The sequence below is a fragment of the Fundulus heteroclitus genome, chromosome 9 (genome assembly GCF_011125445.2).
Source record: "Fundulus heteroclitus isolate FHET01 chromosome 9, MU-UCD_Fhet_4.1, whole genome shotgun sequence".
Lineage (NCBI taxonomy): Eukaryota > Metazoa > Chordata > Actinopteri > Cyprinodontiformes > Fundulidae > Fundulus > Fundulus heteroclitus.
The window spans coordinates 26,430,806-26,452,379 of record NC_046369.1 but is presented as its reverse complement, the minus strand read 5'-3'; the positions used below and the strand labels follow the sequence as shown (position 1 = coordinate 26,452,379).

General features: G+C 42.0%; 3 protein-coding genes across 13 annotated transcripts in view; all 3 read left to right on the top strand.

The window, feature by feature from the left end:
• The first annotated feature begins 3,125 nt into the window (after positions 1-3,125).
• On the top strand, positions 3,126-9,305 carry LOC105938951 (elongation factor 2). Its single transcript, XM_012880908.3, has 13 exons — positions 3,126-3,260; positions 4,349-4,563; positions 5,037-5,218; positions 5,716-5,927; positions 6,037-6,215; positions 6,295-6,400; positions 6,616-6,868; positions 7,010-7,205; positions 7,294-7,660; positions 7,746-8,099; positions 8,186-8,368; positions 8,454-8,586; positions 8,937-9,305. Exons 1-13 carry the CDS (start codon positions 3,258-3,260, stop codon positions 9,128-9,130), a joined length of 2,577 nt encoding a protein of 858 aa, XP_012736362.2. The 5' UTR covers positions 3,126-3,257; the 3' UTR covers positions 9,131-9,305.
• A 923-nt stretch (positions 9,306-10,228) lies between these two features.
• Positions 10,229-15,556, top strand: hmg20b (high mobility group 20B). 4 transcript variants are annotated; one of them, XM_012880935.3, is made up of 9 exons: positions 10,229-10,325; positions 10,638-10,763; positions 12,008-12,208; positions 12,333-12,453; positions 12,557-12,606; positions 12,681-12,747; positions 12,867-13,082; positions 13,263-13,395; positions 14,924-15,556. In XM_012880935.3, the coding sequence occupies exons 1-9, from the start codon at positions 10,260-10,262 to the stop codon at positions 14,934-14,936; spliced, it is 993 nt and encodes a 330-aa protein (XP_012736389.3). In that variant the 5' UTR covers positions 10,229-10,259; the 3' UTR covers positions 14,937-15,556. The 4 variants fall into 4 exon arrangements, with proteins under 4 accessions (XP_012736389.3, XP_012736388.3, XP_035997244.1 ...); XM_012880934.3 differs by having other exon boundaries at positions 12,554-12,606; XM_036141351.1 differs by having other exon boundaries at positions 10,262-10,321; positions 10,635-10,763; positions 12,554-12,606.
• Positions 15,557-17,640: 2,084 nt separating this feature from the next.
• The window catches only part of unc13a (unc-13 homolog A (C. elegans)), a 74,589-nt gene continuing 70,655 nt past the window's right edge, over positions 17,641-21,574 (top strand). For all 8 annotated transcript variants that reach the window (XM_012880928.3, XM_012880927.3, XM_036141350.1 and 5 more), the window contains exon 1: positions 17,641-18,034. In XM_012880928.3, the coding sequence (XP_012736382.2) occupies positions 18,013-18,034 (22 nt within the window). In that variant the 5' untranslated portion in view covers positions 17,641-18,012. The remainder of the gene's footprint in view (positions 18,035-21,574) is intronic.

The following is a 21,574-nucleotide window of genomic DNA, read 5'->3' as shown; positions in this document are numbered from 1 at the left end:
CAAATTAAATATAAATAAAGTTACAGCTTCATTCTAAAGCTAACTTACATTTTAACGTGACAAGCTTGCATTAAGAACTTTAAAACTACATCAGATTAGTACAATTTCAACCTTCAAGCCTAAACATGAAGTAGGCGGTCATTTGAACATTTTGATATCTAATTATAACATCAATTCAATCCCAAACATTTAGCCCCAATATCTTTGTAAAATGAACTGACCTGCATTCTAATCACAACGAGACAACAGCTAGTATGTTTTTGACTCAGGCGATTCACTGGCTTGCCTTCCATAAAATCGTCACTGCATGACTGAAGGACTTCCCCTGAACCCTCAGCATCAGAGCACTCCGGCCGTCTCAGTAGAGCCGGTTGATGCGGTCAGGATCCAGCAGAGTGAACGTGGGACTTGATTTGACTTAAATGGACATCGGCCTTCATGAATACCAGGTCATCCTTGTTGCTATTTATTAACACTGTGCCAACTTTTCACTGTGGACGAGCGCCTCGGTACATTCACGTTGCAGAGCCATCCGCACCAAGTGACAACACAAAATAGTTAAAAATGTCCTCGTACGTTATATGAGGACACTTCTTCATATCACCCTCTCAATCATGGATAGTTTCAGGCTGTGGCACTGACCTGCCACTTCGATTGCTCTGCAATTTTTGCAAATGTTGCCGCAACAGTTTACCAATTCAGTCAAGATAATGGTAGTTCTTATTATTATTATTATTATTATTTGTAAATTGGCAGTTTGCAACCATAACTTTCAGGTGCATCTATCTGTCTGTCTGTCTGTAAGTATCCTGCTATTTATTCTTATTTCTTTTTTAATTATTGTCTTAGCTTCTCCTTTTCCATAAGGTATATTTATAATATCAATAGATTTTTTAGCTATTTTGTCTGCTCTCTCATTCCAATTCATCCTACATGAGCAAGAACCCAACAAAATGTCACATTCATATAGAGTTTTTGTAATATGAATAAGCTTTGATGAATTTCTATTAATAAAATTTCTCTTTCAGATTTTATATTTTGAATGCTAATGGTAGTTGGCCTAGCGAAGCACTGAAACAGAAGTCCCGCAGAAAAAAACGGATGTTGGACCAATATTTACTTACGCGTTTGAAAATAAGGGCTTCCCACTTATTTTTCATAGCAAATCGCAAATAAAACATTACTTTTCCTGATATTTAATAATGTGATTTGCGACAGACTGGCGACCTGCCTAGGGTGTACCCCGCCTCTCGCCCATTGAACGCTGGAGATAGGCACCAGCAACCCCTTGCGACCCCACAAGGGACAAGCGTGACAGAAAATGGATAGATGGATGGATAATAATGTGATTTCTGCTATTAACAACAGTGCCTGAGTGATTTGAAGAGAAATGCAGAGGGTCTGAAGACCCATTACATTTCTATAGGGGTTGAAGGGAACATGGGTAAGACCAAACGGACCAGATGCAACCATATTCTCTTAAATTTGGCTAAGCACCACCAATACATGTATTACAGTACCTGTCTCTATATCGGTAATGCATTAGTAATATTTTAAAAACTTCTTTCAAGTTTTGAGCTGAGCTGTATAACCACTGCAGGTTTGAGTCTACTAGTGAAATCAATGTATCCAGCTCCCTAATTTTTCATCGCATGTCACAAATCAGCTATTAGAGATCGGACGGACTCCCTAACACTTCTCCACCCACCAGCTTACTTCTTTGCTAAGACAACAAGAAAACATGACTCTCTGAGTGAGTTGCTGACAGTGTACAGCTACACAGTGTAGTTCAATACTTGATCAATACTTGAATTGTACTTTTTACACTGCATCATCTCTTTATGATGTTTAAAGTCATATAGGAGACAACTCCTGCCATTGTTGTCACAGTTAGTCAATCAGCGGAGTTTCAAAACACAGAAGGGACTGATCTTGAAAGGGAATTACCAAGTCAGGGAAGAAAACCTTCTAAGCCAGAAGCCATTTCATTTATAAAAAGAATCAGTCATCAGCAGTGCACACCAGGGGTTGTTTGGTGTCTGATTTGATTAAATTTGGTGGATGAACAACAGTGCCTGCAGAAGAGTTTGTATCTGTTGATGTTTTTTTCCCCCCCATTTAGTCACATTAACAGTCCAGTGTATGAAATTGAGATTTTATGTGACTTACCAACTCAACCTAGTGCATATAGTAATTGTAAAGTGGAAACAAAATAACACAGTAGTCCATTTATTTTTTTGTTGGCAGGCCGGTCTGAGGTTCTTTACCGCACGTCTTCCCCCCTCTCTCAAACCCCATGTCCTTGTCAGCCTACTTTGTAAAAAATTTGTAGTTCATTTTCAGAAGGCCCGGATTTGTCTAGTATCATCCGTGTGCATTTCTGTCATGTTAAGACGTATGATTTAAAGGCTGTCCAAAATCGGCACAGCAGTCTGAAGGTCTTTTCTTTCCCACAATAGAGTTCTTGCTGTTGACCTCATGAAAGGTCAAGGAACAGGAGCTGGGAGGTATAATTAGAACATTTCAGGTGCAGCCCTACAAGTCATTGGTTCTTCATAGCAGCATACTACAAAAATGGCCGAAAGAGAGGAAGTGGAATGCTCTGCTGCCTGTAAGGGTGTGGGGTGTGAAGTGCCTCCTTTAGATTTAAAGAGACAGCGCCAAAACAAGTTGCTGTCAGACGCACCTCAGCACAGGGGAGAGCGTGGGGGTAAATTAACAGGAATTCAGATCAACATGTTGCAGCTCCACTTTATATAGAGCACAACGGAATGGTTTCTATGTGAAAAGAAAGAACTGAAAAGCATGATATGTCCCCTTTAATGCTGACTCTCTCAAATAAAATCCAGTGTAACCAACTTGAGTGGCCAGTTAGTTAACAGAGTCCACCAGGTTTAAACCCATTATAAATATAGCTGCTCATTAAAAATGTAAAGGATTATTAGAGAATAAAGAACAAAGATCCCAGAAGATGGGTCAGTCGCTTTTTTTCATTATTTCTGGGTGAAACTATTTCAGTTGATTGTTTTATATATGATAAACGTTTCCCCATCAAGCGAAATCTCGCCTCTGGAAACAGCCACAGCGTAACGTTAGGTAACATCGGGACGTCAGGACGCACAGGACTGACGCACGCAGTATAAATCCCAGTTTTCTGACGTCAGCGGCCTCTTCCCTGCCTATGCCCTCGTGAGGTGGGCAGTGTAATATCTCTGGTCTCTTTTCTCCACCAAGAGAATCCCAAACCATCCGTCAAAATGGTGAGTTTATAACTCCTTTACGAGGTAGCAGCGGGTCGCTGGATATTTCGCGTATTCTCCGCGGCGGTAATTTTAACAATGTATCAAGATTTTAAGGCTCTTTGGCAGCATCTTGTTTGATGGGGTCTGGTCAAAATGGCACCCATTTTGTAACCTGCCGCTAGCCCGAAAAGGCTTCTAGCATTGTCGGAAAGAGACTGAACTTATGCCAAGTTGTTGTCTTAATAGCGGACGTTGACGTACTAGTTACCCTCCCGGCAGCAGCTGTACAACCAGAACTCTTGAAACAACTTCACATCTGGGACCCTGACGCGTTAACGTCGGTGTCGGCTTTTTTGAGCTAATGCTAACTGTTCGAGAAAAAACGTCTTGTAGTTTTAGATAAAACCATAAGAACAGCGACACGGGTCTAGCTTTATGACCATTTATCTAAGTGAAGGCTGGATAGTATTTTAAACGTACTGAACAGGTTGTTTAGTGCTTAAAGATGAACATGCCGGTATTTTTGCTAATGCCGCTGTTAGCATTTAGCTCGAGCTCAAAGTCTGTACACGTGGCCTAGGAATGCCGACGTATTGTGCCGGCTGTCACAGATTTGACCGGCGTATTTGTGAAAATGTGTACTAAACTGTCACTACACCTAGGAATGTGATGTTGTGGCGTACATAACATCGCCGATCCCTCGGTAGAAGCCGTTGAGCAGGTTTTTACTTGAGACGTAGACAACAATAACGTCACCTCTGACTATGGCGGAAACCCAACGCCCATGGTGGAGCTGCAGCACAATCAGTTCACATTAGGTCAGCAGTATATAAAGGCCCAGAGCCACCCTGCCTACAGGGTGTCTTTATTATATTTTAAGGTGCTGTTAATGGTTCCCTATATCTGATCTAAATGAAGATCCACACCCAATACTCCATGACATGGTTTCCCGTTTTATTGCTTCTGTTGGATCACGTGTCAGTAGGGTTTCAGTAACAATGTGATTTATTTTTGATTTGGCCCTAGTATAGGGAAAAAAAATAAGTAACTGCTCCTTTTTTTTCTTGATTAGGGATTTTCTAAATTCGCTTTGTTTATGTCCACAGGTGAACTTCACCGTAGACCAGATCCGTGCCATCATGGACAAAAAGGCCAACATTCGTAACATGTCCGTGATTGCGCACGTCGACCATGGCAAGTCCACGCTGACGGATTCGCTGGTGTCCAAAGCGGGCATCATCGCCTCAGCTCGCGCCGGAGAGACGCGGTTCACGGACACCCGCAAAGACGAGCAGGAGAGATGCATTACCATCAAGTCGACGTGAGTGTTGTGGTTCTTATTACATGGTTAAACCTCGTTTGCATATTCGGATTTCTTTTTTTTAAAGCCGTTCTCTAAAACTTCATGCGTTATTCCAGTGCAGCTCTGGTTTTTGCAGGGGACTGAATATCGTAGTTATAAAAAGTATGGAATTTAGATAGGAACGGTTTTTAATGCCCAGTTTCTTAGATGTTGAAACAATGGTTTATATACATTTAATTTTCAATTCTAAGAATAAAGATTTCAGTTGAAGAATGGTTTTCCCTTACATTTAGGTGTTTTTGTAAAGGCCCATTTGGTTGAGTAAAAATGAGTTAACCTGACACTGAATAGTTATCCTTTAAAAGCTAACTAACCTATTCAGAGCCTTTTATTGGTCGGTTCCTTTCTCCTTTTTACTTAAATGCTTTTGTTTTGTGACACGTGTAACCGTCTGCTCACTGCCACTCTACCCAATTAATCCTGATCTGCAGAGCCATCTCCATGTACTACGAGCTCAGCGAAAACGACATGTCCTTCATCAAGCAGACCCTAGATGGTGCTGGTTTCTTGATCAACCTGATCGACTCACCGGGGCACGTTGACTTCTCCTCCGAGGTGACGGCTGCTCTCCGTGTTACTGATGGAGCGCTTGTTGTCGTCGACTGCGTCTCTGGTAAGGACACGTTTAACTTGGCAAGAGGAACCTCGTGTTGGCTTAAATGTTGGATGTTAAAGGGTGACATTCAGGCAATGTGGGCACATTGTGTTTGGGCTGTTAAATATTTGGATCTCTGTAAAAAGTCTAGTTTTTAAATAATCATCTGTTCCTAATTAAATGAACAGGAACGTTTAATGATTGTAAATGGATCTGCCAGTTTTTTACTGGAAAAGACTGATACATCCAGGTCTCTGAATATTCAGCAGATTTTCTTATATTTTCACTTTTATATACAACTGTCCGCCCAAAACCAAACTTTTAAAATGTTAGAAGCATGTCTGTATTCCTCATTATTTACCAAGCCTAAGTTGAAGCTGTGCTGACATTTTCTCAGTTAATAATACAGTTTGATTGCAGTAAATTATGTTTGGCTTCATGGGCCAGCTTTCTTCTGAGGTCTGTTCCTCGTTGAGTAAGATATGTAAAGATGACCGCTGCCCCGTCTGTTCCAGGTGTGTGTGTACAGACTGAGACTGTGCTTCGCCAGGCCATCTGTGAGCGGATCAAGCCAGTCCTGATGATGAACAAGATGGACCGTGCCTTGCTGGAGCTGCAGCTGGAGCCTGAGGACCTTTACCAGACTTTCCAGCGTATTGTTGAGTCAGTCAATGTAATCATTTCCACTTATGGAGAAGATGAAGGTGGACCAATGGGAAACATCATGGTGAGGACCTGTTGGTTTAGATCCAAACTCCTGTACTCTTTAAACGTTAGTCGACTGCTGGTGTAGCTCAGCTTTGAACAGAAATCCCTGGTTTTCTGCGGTCTGCTAGGTCGACCCAGTCATCGGTACCGTTGGCTTTGGTTCTGGTCTCCACGGTTGGGCCTTCACCCTGAAGCAGTTTGCTGAGATGTACGCAGCCAAGTTTGCTGCCAAAGGCAACACCCAGATGACACCGCTGGAGCGCTGCAAGAAGGTGGAGGACATGATGAAGAAGCTGTGGGGTGACAGGTCAGTTTGAGACGGTGCTGCTGTTCCCCGTTTAAAAAACGCACAGCGGGCTGTTACTGACGATGCTCGTCTATTCTAGGTACTACGACACGGAGAACGGCAAGTTTGTCAAGAACGCCATTAGTGCTGATGGCAAAAAGTTCCCTCGCACCTTCTGTGCTCTTATCCTGGACCCCATCTTCAAGGTAAGCGTACAGAGTTTAATGTGGACATTTTTAAGGATGAGTTTAACACGTTTGTGTAACTAGATTATACCTGCGAGTGATGATTTACTTTTTCTTCACTTTGACCTGACCAACAGTGATGATTAGTTTCAGCCTGAGCGGGTGCAGCGTGCACCAGTAATTTAATGACCAATACCCATGTGGGACTATTTAACATGAATTAAACCTCCTGCCAGGTATTCGATGCCATCATGAACTTCAAGAAGGACGAGGCCGCCAAGCTGATCCAGAAAATGGACATCAAGTTGGATGCTGAGGACAAGGACAAGGAGGGCAAGCCCCTCCTTAAGGCCGTGATGCGGCGCTGGCTGCCTGCTGGAGAAGCCCTCCTGCAGATGATCACCATCCACCTGCCTTCCCCCGTCACTGCCCAGAAGTACCGTTGTGAGCTGCTCTATGAAGGACCTGGAGATGATGAAGCTGCTATGGGTAAGCAGCTCGTTGAGTATTGATTTGAGTTTGTGAATATGGACAACCACTGCCGGTTGTGAGACTTGTACAGCTTCTTTAGTTTTGTATAATTTTGATCATTTTAGCATCCTCTAATTCACTTGTAAATTTGGCACCCAGGTATCAAGAATTGTGACCCCAAGGCCCCACTAATGATGTACATCTCAAAGATGGTACCCACCACTGACAAGGGTCGCTTCTATGCATTTGGTCGTGTCTTCTCCGGGTGTGTGTCCACTGGACTCAAGGTGCGCATCATGGGACCAAACTTTGTTCCAGGAAAGAAGGAGGATCTCTACTTGAAGCCAATTCAGAGGTTAGCACTGCGTTCAGTCTTGGTTGTCATTCACGAATAAATGCCAGTTCCCGTGTGTGAGTAACGCCTTTTATCAAAATCCCGTTAGGACCATTTTGATGATGGGGCGCTACGTCGAGCCCATCGAAGATGTGCCTTGTGGTAACATTGTGGGTCTGGTCGGCGTGGACCAGTACCTCGTCAAGACCGGAACCATCACCACCTTCGAGCAGGCGCACAACATGAAAGTGATGAAGTTCAGTGTGAGCCCTGTCGTGAGAGTTGCTGTGGAGGCCAAGAACCCCGCGGACCTGCCCAAGCTGGTGGAGGGGCTGAAGCGTCTGTCCAAGTCCGACCCTATGGTGCAGTGCATCATTGAGGAGTCTGGAGAGCACATCGTCGCTGGTGCTGGAGAGCTGCATCTGGAGATCTGCCTGAAGGATTTGGAGGAGGATCATGCTTGCATTCCAATCAAGGTAAAAAGAAATAACATTAAGAATTGAAGATAAGATTATAACGTGGCTTATTTTGCTGTAGTAAAACGCTGATATCCTTTTTCAGAAATCTGATCCAGTGGTGTCCTACAGAGAGACGGTCAGCGCCGAGTCAAGCATGATGTGTTTGTCCAAGTCACCAAACAAGCACAACCGTCTGTTCATGAAGGCCCAGCCCTTCCAGGAGGGTCTGGCAGAGGACATCGAGAAGGGAGAGGTCACCTCCCGCCAGGAGCTCAAGGCCCGCGCCCGCTACCTCGCCGACAAGTACGAGTGGGATGTCGGTGAGGCCAGGAAGATCTGGTGCTTCGGACCCGACGGAACCGGACCCAACCTGCTGGTGGATGTCACCAAGGGAGTGCAGTACCTCAATGAGATCAAGGACAGCGTTGTGGCTGGCTTCCAGTGGGCAGCCAAGGAGGTGAGGGTTCAACGGAGGATCTACACGCCGTTGGCTTTTCTGCACCAGATCAGTTCTGCATTTCTGAATGTTGTTTTTTTTTATAGGGAGTCCTCTGTGAAGAGAACATGCGCGCAGTTCGCTTCGACATCCATGATGTGACCCTGCACACAGATGCAATTCACCGCGGAGGTGGTCAGATCATCCCCACCGCCCGCAGAGTTCTGTATGCCTGCCAGCTTACAGCAGACCCCAGAATCATGGAGCCAGTCTACCTGGTGGAGATCCAGGTGAGACCCACTAGAAAAGTCATGACTGTTGGTTAATGCTGCTGTCAGCCGTTTGTATTAAATTTACACATTTGTTGTCTTAAAGTGCCCTGAAACAGCGATGGGTGGAATCTACGGCGTGCTGACCCGGAGACGTGGCCATGTGTTCGAGGAGTACAGGGTAATGGGGACACCCATGTACGTCATCAAGGCCTACCTGCCTGTCATGGAGTCGTTTGGTAAGTTATCAGTGATTTTTAGTTTTTATTTCAGAAGGTTCGCTCATGAAATCTTCTGTCATTTACACAGCAGAATTCAACAAAGGTTAAATGAAAAGGCAGAAATCGGTTGCTAAAGTGTTATAGTATAAGGCTTTGGACAGAGGAAGGACATTTAAAGAGAAATATCAATCCACCAGATCCAGTGCTGCAAATGAAGTTTTCTCTTATCACTCAATTGCTATATACATGTTGGCCTTCCAACAACTTCTTTTATTTATTTCCCCCTCCAATACAAGTTTTATAACGTGCTCTTTCTCATTGTGGAGGGTATATGCAGGTTATAACGGGTTTTCTGATTCTGTTTCCAGGCTTCACAGCTGACCTCCGCTCCAACACCGGCGGCCAGGCCTTCCCACAGTGCGTGTTCGACCACTGGCAGATCCTCCCTGGAAACCCCATGGAGCCCACAAGCAAGCCTGGTATTGTTGTCACCGAGACGCGCAAACGTAAGGGTCTCAAAGAAGGCGTCCCAGCATTGGACAACTACCTGGACAAATTGTAACGTCTTGCACCCTCTCGGCTCTCGTCTCATTCCTCTCCACCCACCAAATTCAAGCATCTTGTGGGACCGAACTGTACAGAACAGCGACCGCCAATGTTTGCCAAAAGCAATGACCATAATAAAGAAATGACCACAAAAATTGTAAACGATTAATAAAAGTAAATAAAAACTTGAACTGTGTTTTCTTTTTTTCTGCATGAATGTGTGGTTTGGTTTTTGTCCATGGAGGTTGGATATAAAATTGATTTTCATGTAAAAGCTCAGGCTCATGGGACAGTAATCAAGAGAGGGTAAAGCTCAGGAGCCATTTCTGACCAGAATGTTTGTTCCTAACTCACTCAAGTTAAACGTCATCTTGAAGTAATCTTAAACTAGAGAGTTTTGACCTAAACATAGAAACCCAACATATTGTTCTCTAGAACTTTTAACCCATTTTAGTGACTGGATTTAAAAAGAAAAAAAAATTGAGATGATTGAATTATAGTTGCTCTTCAGGGCAACTTGAAATTTTATTGAAAGTTGTTGCTTAAAAGTGTGACACAGCAGTTATTGCGGACATGATGAGACTGAGGGAAATCAGTACAATGCGTTTCACTAACGAGCTATCACTAAAGTTTTATTGGAGAAACAGGCGTGTTGTCAGTTTAGCGCTTAGGCAGCCAGCATGTTTAACCTGCAGCAATCACTGTCTGGTCTGGGCTCCCCCAGAATGAGCTGGAGGGGATCTGTTGACCCCGCAACCCGACCTCACAATAGCTACACTTTTGACTATTTTTAAATTAGTTTTTCTTAAATTGTTCACCGATCGCTTTTTTGTAATTTTTTTATTTTTTTCATCAAAGAATATCAAAATGGCCGGCTTAGTTGTGAAAGCGTTGAACAAGTTTTAAAAAGAACATTAAAAATGCATCCAAACAATCGATTAGGTGATTTTAATATAAACCCAGTTTAGTGACATTCTTGACAGTTTTGGTATGCGTAAGGCTTTATGTCAGATATCTGCACCACATAAACTTTAAACCCAGCTCCGTATAGAGTTATATCACCGATTAAACCTATTCAATATGACTAGCTCCGATGCACGCAGAGAGGGCGGCTTTTTCAACCAACCAGCCAATCGTGAGTCTCCATGTCAGCCAATCAGAAAGCAGAAACACTTCTCTTCCTGTTTGGCCAAGGGACGCGTATTATCGGGGTAAGAAATAAACGCTTATTCCAAAAGTATTCAGAAATTTCATATAGAGAAACTCCCGTTTTTCTTTACTTAATCAGTCTTTATTCAACACATTAGTATCGCTCTCCTCCAAGGTAAATCGATGCATTTAGCTTCCCTTTTGTCTGAATTGAGCTTATTTCGTGGTGTGCGTGTGTGGCTCCGACCAGTTAACGTTAGCCATAAAGAACGGTTAGCAGGCAGGTTAGCTTTAAAGACGCGCTTCCTGATTGGCAAATATTGTTACATTATTTCACACGTTCCCCGCTTATTTCCTCACGCTTATTTCCACAGGATCGCTCCGACCTCACCGTTTCACAGCAAGTGGCGCGGAGAGAGATGATGGGGGGAATCAAACAAGAGCAGAGTGATGCATCCCAGCAGCCCAGAGCTTCACACACCGGGGACCATCAAGAGGAGGTGGGAGCCGCTGTTGCAGAGGATAAACACACATTCACGCAGGAAACCATTGCAGCAGCTAAGAAATTCTGCATCGTGATCACTCATCTTCATGGCTGTTGAAGCCAAAAAGGCAGTTCTTTAAAGCCCGGTTGGCTTTATAATAGCAACCTATTTTGTTTTGTTTTTTTCTCACATATTTGAACACATGAATATTTAGTATTAATTTTACCAATGCTAAGGAATTCAGGCAATATGTATAAAACGTAAAAAAAACGGAGAGTAAATTTTCTGTAGAATGTAATTTCTCATAGGGGATAAATAAGGACAACGCTCACATGTATACCCAATTAAAATGCCTACAGATTAGGAGCACATGATTAGAAAACATTACTCAGCGTTTTTGAAAGAGGTCAGTCCCGTTTACCACTTGGACATTTGTTGTGCTCCTGACTGTTCAGCTAAGCGTGAAAACCTCGGGTGGATCAGAAGAGTTGTCAGAAGGCCTTCAGAAAGAAGGAAGGGTGTAGCAGCCAATCAGGCTGGTGTAGATTCCCAGTCATCCAGGACGTGACCAGTATCCTAGTCAGCAGGGTTTCTGCAAGTTTTTTTTTAAAAAAACTCTTAAATTTAATCATAGTCTTAAAAATGCCCCAGTTCTCAGTGCTGAGTCTTTGTAATGGCCTTAGAACAGCATTTATCACAGGATGCTCAACTTTTTGCTGCAGAAGAGTTGTGATCCCGAGGCTGGCTTCACCGCATGTTCACGCAATTTAAAAGAAAGCATTCTTGCTCTATTGTTCCCGACCAGCCCCTTGGTCACGTGATCAGCTCAGCATCGTGCGTCAAAGGGTTCCTGGAGAAACTGTGGGAGCATATGTAAAAACTAATTCAAGTTGAACAGTTGTTCCTTAGCTAGAAAACACTTTTTCTTCGACTTTTGTTTAAAAAGGAAAAAAAATATATTTCTTGTAGTTTAGGAGCAATTAAATCAACCTGTTTTGAACAGAGAACAAATTTAATATTAGGTTATTAAGATTATGGGAATATTTCTCTCCAAGGGGCTGAATATTGTTATGCAAATAAGTTTCATATATTATACTGATGATTGTTTCACGCAGGAATAATTTCGATCAAGCCAATCAGTGCTGCCCATAAAGAATCAATGTATGCTTCACAGTTTAAGCAATTAATAATGTAGATGAAAATAAGTCAAACTTGTGCGAAATTGGAAGCCAAGTCTTGTTTTTCATTTTTCTCTGCAGCCAAAGAAGCGAGGGTGGCCAAAGGGGAAGAAAAGAAAGAAGGTTCTCCCCAATGGTCCTAAGGCACCGGTAACAGGATACGTCCGCTTCCTCAACGAGCGGCGAGAGGTTATGAGAGCCCGATACCCCGACTTACCTTTCCCTGAGATCACAAAGAGACTCGGAGCAGAGTGGACGCGATTAGCCGCAAATGACAAACAGGTTGTTACTGTTTTTTTTTTTCTTTGAAAAATGCACCATAGGCTATGAAAAATGTTGTTTCCCGTGAGAAACTCTTTTTTTTTTTTTTTGGTACGATAACTCCTCCGTGCGTGATTACTGACAGCGCTATCTGGATGAGGCGGAGCGAGAGAAGATGCAGTATGCCCAGGAGCTGAAGGAGTATCAGCAGACCGAGGCCTATCACATCACCAGCGCCAAGATACACGACAAGAAGATCAAAAAAGGTAACAGCCGACCTCTTCTATATCAGACCTGTTAACGTGTAAAGCATTCGTCTGTGCCGCAAAAAAAAAAGCACGCATAATGCTAAGTTCTTTCTTTCAGAAGATAGTCCGTCTGTCGTTGTCAGCTCTAGCTCAGGATCGTCTTTAACAAAGGTGAGACTGATCTTGATACATTTCGTAAATCTTGGCGAGCCAAGTTGTAAGGCGGTGCTTCGTTTCTGTTTCAGGTTTCTGAGCTTCCAAGCAGATTTGACATTCCAATTTTCACAGAAGAGTTCCTCGATCAGAATAAAGGTAGCAAGCACTGAAACTATGTAGCTGCCCTACAAAGATAGCACTGAAATACATTGACTTAGGTACCGCAGCATTTAGTCGTTAACGCTTGGTCTCTGTTGGCGGTTTTTGTTTTTTAGCCCGAGAAGCGGAGTTGCGACGGCTTCGGAAGGCGAACATTGAGTTCGAGGAGCAGAATGCCGTGCTGCAGCGCCACATCAACGACATGAACAACGCTAAAGAACGGCTGGAGGCTGAACTGGGGCTGGATGAAAAGCGTACTCAGGCTCTCCACACGCACCTGCTGGCCATCAAACACACACTGGTCAACAGTCTGTCTGCAGTCCCTCTGCCAGGTCAGACGCTCTGCCTGGGGAAGGAGAGGACACGCCCTAATATCAATTTACACTGACAAATCATTTCTGATGTATTGTGACATTTTAGGAAGGTTTGAATCAAACCTTAAAACCTGTGACATTTTCTATCGGGATGACCAACACGCGCCTTTATTTGCTCTGTTTTTAATGCCTCGACAGGTACAGGTGAGACGGCGTCTCTTGGGAATCTTGACTCGTACCTGAGTCGACTCAGCGGAGTCCTTGAGGGAAATCCTCAGAAGCATCGGGCCCTGCTCAGCCAACTTCACGAGGTCTTTTCTCATCTTGACAGGTAAACATTACATCACAGTCAGTTTGACGGCGTAGAAATATTCAAAAAAGGGAAAATTTGTGGTTTAGTGCATTCATCGGAATTTGATTGTCTGGGCTCATAGATAGTGTTGGATGTTTAAACGGCTGTAGTCATTACAGCAAAAGAGGCAAAAATGTTAGCTTAAATTATGCTTTTTTTTTAATGAGCAGGATATTTTCTTAGAGTCCTTGTTGTTAGCAGGAAGGAAAAACCCCAAAGCTGTAGGCCAACAGCCCTTAAAATGCTGTGCAGTGAGCTACACTTTCACATTTGAATGTCCAAACTTTCTACATTTTGGCATGTGAATGGAAAGTGGAATATCACACAAGATAAGTTTGCAAATCAGTGGAACAGAATCTGAAATATATTCATAAATAGGTTAATATATTGTAGGTCCTTGCAGAAAATATACCTGCCTCTTGAGATTTGCCAAATGGGATGATTTTTTTAATTAACCACAAAGGTTACTGCATTTTATGAAACACACCAGCATAAAAGTAGCATGTTGCTCTGAAGCAGAAGGAAAATGATGCATGATTTTTGCTAATCTTGTTTATTTTTACCAAACAATGACTATAGTGTTAATAATACATATGGTCATATTTAATAAATTAGAACATGTATTTTAAAGACTTGTCATATAAAAAGTATCTTTTGAAAAAGAACCTTAAACCCGGTATTAAACAGACTTTTCAGTAATCCACCATTTCTGCATGAAAAATGTTTTTTATATATATATATATATATATATATATATATATATATATATATATATATATATATATATATATATATATATATATATATATATATATATATATATATATATATTAGTCTGATGCAATATTCTAATCTTAAATGCTGTGATTTTATTATCTGGAGGTGAAAAAAAATACAATTAACAGAAATAAATGCTTTAAAACATCATTTGTCTGCTAATCTATATACTGTGTTTCACTTACAGAGTGACATTACTAATACAAATGAATTTTTTAATAATACGTAATAATTTTATTGAATATGACTATTCCTGTAAATTCAACTTTGTCGGATCACCTCTGCAGCAGCTACATTTGCAGATCTTTGTTTCAGCCGCATCCACACATTATCAGTGAGACTGGACTTTACTGAGCCGTTCTAAAACACAGATGCTTCTATCTAAACAATGTAACTGGGGTTGTATGTTGCTGCTAGAAGTGGAAACTCCCACCTCAGTGTCAGTTTCTATGCAGCACCTCACAGGTTATCTCCCAGTATTTACCAGTAATCCATCTCCACAACAACTCTGACAAGTTCGCCTGTCCCTACAGAATAAAATACATTTCCACAGCATGACGCTGCCACCTCCAGCTTTTACTCTGGCATTTAGGCTAGAAAGTTTCGCTTTGGTCGGATCTGAACAGAACACCTTTGTCCACGATACCTGTATATATTTTGAAAACCATATGCAAAGTTGTATTTATACTTATATTGTTGTTATTACTGTCCCTAATTGTGTTCTTTGTAGTGAGAAGTTATGAGGATACTCCACCCAGATGCCCACGCAGCTATGCCTCATCAGAACTCATGACAGTAATAGTCCATGTCAGTTCCTTTCAACAGAGCATGTGGGTGTGATCAAATCTGAAGTGGAAATGGTACCAGTTCTTCTGAGCAACACATATGGTCCATGTCTACATGTCTGTTGTTTATGGATACATGTATTCTGTATGACGTGTGCTTCTGCACATGTTTTGTTCTGAATGTGAATCTGTGTGGCAGCAGGCAAGTATTTTGTCAACTTAAGGTCTAGTTTTCTCTAGAACCACCCTAACTGGACAAACAAGGTTGACTCTAATTGAGTTTTATAGTTCTTGTTTTGTTTTTTTTATCAGCAGTTGTCCTCAGGTTTGTGGCAGATCCAGTTCAGCATGTGTATATGATTATTTTCCTTAGAATGCATCGACAAAAGAAGAAACGGAACGGCACGGCTAAATCTTAAATGCTGGGGTATAAAATGTTGTATTTTTCACTTTGCCAGGTTGTGGGATCAACGTACTCTTTCAAATAATGTCAGGACATTGTATGTTGGTGCGGTGTAATTGTATTTTTTACAGATGTTCAATAAATCATATTGAACACATTGTTTTCAACAAAAGAAGTTGTGTTAAATTTTCCTTATTTTCCGATCGATGTAAGACATGTACTTAAAATACACAGCCAAACGTTTGAATCACAAGCCTGAAGAGCTGCAAACCAGAAAAGGAAAATATTGTGTCACTGGGATTTAGTTGAAACGGGGAGGAAAAACTGCCCTGTTGTAAAACCCAAGTGGACCAGCAGGGGAGGCTGTTGACCCTTTCATAGGTTTTATTTGAGCTTGGTTTTGGCTTCTAAAAGATGGGTTAACTCCTTGTTTAGTGATGTGATTCAGACTTTCACGTTTGGATAATTAGAATAAACAGGCATTTCTAGATAATTACAACCTCAGACAAATAGGACACTATTTATGTGTTCCTCAAAGCTGAATGTGCAATTATCTCTGAAAACTTCTGAAAAGTTTTCAGAGATAATGAAATAATGAAAACCCTCCCAAATAATGGAATGCAATGCAATTTATCCACTTTGTCCTGTCATTCAAATATTACAGAAATTGTGCTGTCAGGTTCCTGCTGAAATTTGGGAAGTAAACAGTTATGAAATTAATTACATTGCAAAATTGTTTGTACCACTTAAATTATTTCACAATTTACACTTTACGGTCACTTTACAATCACATACTTCAATGTGTTTTCCAAGGATCTTATGTGCTAGACCAACTCAAAGTCCTGCATATAATACATTTTTCTGAGCCACCTTCAGCAGGAATTACACCTGCAAGTCTTTTTGAGAGGTTTGTCTCCAACATCCTTTGCACCTTTATAGATGTATGCCTTTTCTTCTTCTGCTGGGCAATCAGACTTGGGTAAAAATCATCTGCGAGCATCAATGTTTCAGGTTTTGCCACAGAATTTAGTTAACCTTATCTGCACTTTTATCCGGATACACCAACACATAACTATGCTTTTAAGCATTCAGTAGTAGCTCTGGGTGTGGGTTTGCGTCCACCCCGGTCTCCGATTGATTGAAAGCCTCTCACAGGATTTGCCCTGCATTTGGCTCCATCCGTTTCTCCATCCACTCTGACCATCTTCCCTTTCCCTGCTAAAGTAGTTCATCACCACAGCGTGACGCCGCCCTTTGCTCTTCGTAGTTGTTTTACATCCCGGATGGTGTGAAGAGGCCATTCTTTCACATGTTTGCCGTGCAGCGGGCGTGGCATGTGGCCAAACGTTAAACCAGACATCTGCCACCTTCTTTAAATCTTGCCTCTCTTCACTACATTACTGTACACCACACTAATGTTTTTTTTGGGTTTTTCCCTGTTAATCTCTGCATCTCCTCCATGGGTGCAAGGGGCATCTTGGCTGCTTCACTAGTTTTTGCTTTCCTTTTCCCCAACTTGCATCGTGTTGCATCTTGTTTGGCTACTAATGTTCCTATAAGAAACCTCTGAGGACTTCACAGAGCAGAAGGGTTTTAAACTCACATCAAAAGACGCTCAAGGAAGACGAATAAGGCAGGGGCGGTTCTAGACAGGGGCCCATGCCTCTGTAGAACTGGTCCTGGCCCCTGTTATGGCCCCTGTACTAAAGACATAACATTAAATACACTTCTAATAATTACTTGCAATGGCAAAGAAACCATAACTGGTTGGTCACTTTGACCAATTTTATCTTTTACCTATACAGTTTTACTCTAAGAAGGATATAAAAATTAAGATATTTCACGTTTAGCTTTAGCTGTATTGAGCTGGGACCAAAGTTTTCAACTGCTAGATCAGGGGTCTGAAATCTGCCGTTCCAGAGCCACAAGTGCCTCACTTAATATTATTACACAATTAAATATTGCCATTTTATTGTTTAATTTTTTTTGTTCTGTGGCCCTGTGAAAAAACACTGGCCCCACCTTGGCCCCCCTGGTAAATTGAGTCTAGAACCGCCACTGGAATAAGGTGACTTCTGACGGCTTTTATTTAGGGAAATCAGATCAGAAGAGGCTACAGACGTAGCTCACATTTTTATTATTATTATTATTATTATTATTATTATTATTATTATTATTATTAATGAACCTTTTAAGCGCTCGTAATGTGGCAAGCCCCACACCATCAGCACGCGCTCTGACGTCACTGCTGCCCGCGCAGCTGGTGGTGCTGAAGCTGAACAAGATGGCTGAGAGCTGGGCACCGGAGAGCTGAGAGAGAGCGGCAGGCGCTCAGACACGCCACGGAAAGAGAGACACGGGGCTGCGACGCCGGCCTTCTCTGCCCGAGCGAGAGGACGGCGAACGGGTTGATGTTTTTTCTCCCGTTTGGGGTTGGTTTCTGTTTTTTATACCGGCTGTCACGAAGCCAGCCGGACTCCGCAGCCGCTGCTAAACCAGCGACGCCTGGCTTCACCCATCTCCAGCTCAGCCGCCCATCGTCCGCCGGGCTGGGTTCAGCCAACGATTATCCGCGCCAACAAGGGAGCTGGAGAAGAAGCTGGAGCCTGGACGTAAAGGAGCGTATAAGAAATGTCATTGCTGTGTGTTGGAGGTAAGCCGAACCCTAACGGGATGTGTCTGTCGGCACGATGTGCTGCCAGGTTCCTGGACCAGCTGCTCAGCATCCCTGCAAGCAGCATCTCAGGGCTTTACTGAACAAAGTTAGAAAATCACTTATCCCTATTGGCTTATTATTATTATTATTATTATTATTATTATTATTATTATTATTATTATTATTATTATTATTATTAGTGTTTTATTATTATTATTATTATTTTATTATTATTCTGGCGTGAAGAAGGCGGTGTGGATTAAATACTGAATGATATTTTATGTATTTCTAAAATATACATGTATATATATTTGTTTGTTTGTTTTTGCACAGTAATCCATAAAAACATCCGAGTAGCCTAATGCGGGAGTGTCCAATGACTCTTCAGGCGGATATACCAGAACCTGGTTCTGCTCTGACAAGGATCCATATGACCAGATTAGTCCAAATCTGGGCAACCTCAGTCAAACACAGTACATCAACATGTCATCTTCGTTTAGTTTGTTGCAATGTAAAATGCATGTTTTTTCTTAATAACGTTTTATCTTTACCTCAGTTTTTATTTGTCAGTCACCCTACAAGAAAAAAAATCATTTATATTTAATAACAAACAAAAAAACAGGTTGTTTTTGCTTCAGATATAACAATGTAGTCACATAAATTGTCTGTCCATCTTGCTTTTGTACATTTTCCAAAGAAGTGAAGTGTTGTTATTTACTGTATTTCTCTGAAGGTAGAGTAAATCCAAACAGAGACTACTTACATTAAGGCGGTGGATTTAGGTGTGATTTATTGTTTTGGGTTCTACTTTTGGACCTGTGAAGCAGTGGCGGTTCTATAACAAATTTACCAGGGTGGGGGGGGGGGGGGGGGTAGTGCTTTTTCATGGGGACACAAAGCAGAAGAATAAAACAAACAAACAAAAAATAAAACAGGCCAATATTTAATTGTTTAATATATTAAGAAAGCCACAGAGCCACTTGCAGCTCTGATAGATATTAGCACATTAGTACATCGATCCTATCTCAATACAGCTGAAGCTACAACAATAAGCACATTTTTCAGGCGATTGGGCGCACCAGATTGCAAGGCGCATTAAGCAAAACAACACAGTGCCGTAAATCAAACTTTATTCAAACTTTTGCTCAGAAAAAGTCATACTTACACATTTCGACAGGTTTTTGACCACAATGCACCACATAAAATCATCAGTAAGGATTTCAAGTGTGCCTTATAGTCCGAATAAATTCGGTTATTGTTGAGGTTAAAAGATGAAATTGGTTCATTGGTTACAGTTTCTGTGCCAGTGCATATCATCGTAAGAAATTGATTTAGTGCTAAGTCTTCAGTTTAGAGGTCATAACAGGGTCCAGCACCAGGCCCCTGTGTAAAGCACCCATGTTGTGAAGGTTGGTTAGAGGCCCTATGAACATCAAGAGTTAATAATTGGCATAATAAAAATCATTTTGTGGTCTGTTAAGAGCCAATCCAGAGTTTAAGGCACAGGACACTAAAACCCATTTAAATTTGCATGCATTGTGTTTAGTTGTTCAGGTTTTTGATCTAATGGTCCTTTAGGGTTAGTTGTTACTGTGTTGGTGATGCTGTAGCCAGAAGATTTCAGGCATGGAGACGGTGATAAGGGGGAATGAAGTGTCCTGTTTTATCTGAATAACAGGAATGTATCCATGCCGGATCTTCCAAACCCTTTGTGCTGAAGGATGTGGTAAAAGGGGATTTCTCAAGTACGCATAGAAAACGTTATATTCATTAACCGATACAAGGTACACTAGATTGTCAATAGTAATGGGTCATCCTTCTGAATCGTTGAGTTTTCTCGCTCCTAAATTTTTCTCAATCCCATGTTAATGGTCTGGTAGCAACCTGGGAGCAATTGGGAATGACAGCAACTCCGTGGAGCGGGGGTCAATGGTTGGTGAGCCTCCCCGTGCGTAGCGCTTAGCGACTTTCTGGAGAGTCGATAGCCACAAACCGCCAAGCTTCTAGGGGGTTCTTTACCCTGAACAGGAGACTAGTCAAATTCCTGGTAACGACAATGTATGTACAGGACAGAACCCTCCACATGTATTGGTGACCCTGGTAAAACTTGTAGGTAATAGCTGTAGCGTCGTCTTTAGGTTCCTTCTTTAGTCATCTTATTATCTACCTGCCTGGGCAGGGATAGCTGGATTATATTGGTGGATTATGAATTCATTAATTATGAAGCAAAGTGTGCGATCTGTCCTTTAAACTAAAAACTGACAAACATTTGAGCATCCAGCTAAACAACAGGCAGTAGTCAAATTAGATATTTGTATTGACCAGGTCAAACCTGAGTTTAACGCAATAATTTTGGCAACATAATCTAAGCAAAAAGTTGATAAATTGAACCCAAAACAACAGCTTCAGGGCTGAAGCAGAAGAACATATTCCCCCTATCTTAACGGCGCCTACCAATAGTTTAGATACGTTCAGTCCGACTTAAGGGGGCGACCTCAGATCCTTTGAGCAAAGGTTTTACGACGAGATTAAACGTGTCGACATGCCCCTGGGCAAGGCACTAAACCCCAGGCTGCTTACCGATTGGTGTGTGAAGCTGTGGGCGCTATGCTGCAAAAACAGAACTTAAAATAAGTAAAATGGTCTTAAAATTTGTGTATTTGTCCTTGATTTGAGCAGGTAAATAAGATGATTTGCCAATGGAACAAGATTTTTGACCTTCAAACAGGAGCAACTCATCTCCATCATCTTATTTAAAGTGCAGGATGTCTAATTATCTTACATTAGGGGTCAAAATACTCATTCCATTGGCAAATACTCTTATTTACCTGCTCAAATCAAGGACAAATACACAAATTTTAAGAACATTTTACTTGTTTTTAGATCCGTTTTTGCAGTGTAGTGAGCGTGATTGGGTGAATGTGGCTCTATTGTAAAGCGCTTTGAGAGCTTGGTGTGGCTAGAACACCGCCGTATACATTCAGTCCATTTAGCATTTAAAAATCTGATGAGAGTTCAACTCACAGCCTCCATGATAGCTACTGTACCCTTAAATGTTCTCACATCAGTGTCAAGTGACCTCTCATTTGATCAGACCCAGGTTTCAGTAACAAATAAGCCTCACTGGGTCAGAGTGTGTAGGACCAGTTCCTCATCGCATGGCTGAAGTTAAACCTGCATGAATCGAGAACGAGACTTGGGTTTGTCCCACATCTTCCCTGGTACTGAACATCAACATAGGCATTTTTTCATTCATTGCTTAAGGCTCGTTAGAGGGTCACCTGCTATGTTTACATCGACAACGTGTTGCTTCACATTGGTTGTGGGGATAAAAAAATAAGGAAAATAGGACAAGACTTGTCTGTTCCCGCCTTTGCTCCAGCGGTCGTGCAGTATTAGCAACTCAGAGTTGTTTACACACGACCTCCCTTTGGTGTCCGTGTTGTTAGGATTCATTTTTGACACGATAAACCGTGTCACTTTGGCGGAGTAAGCACATTTAAATCTGCCAGCCACCCGGATTGTGACACATGGCTG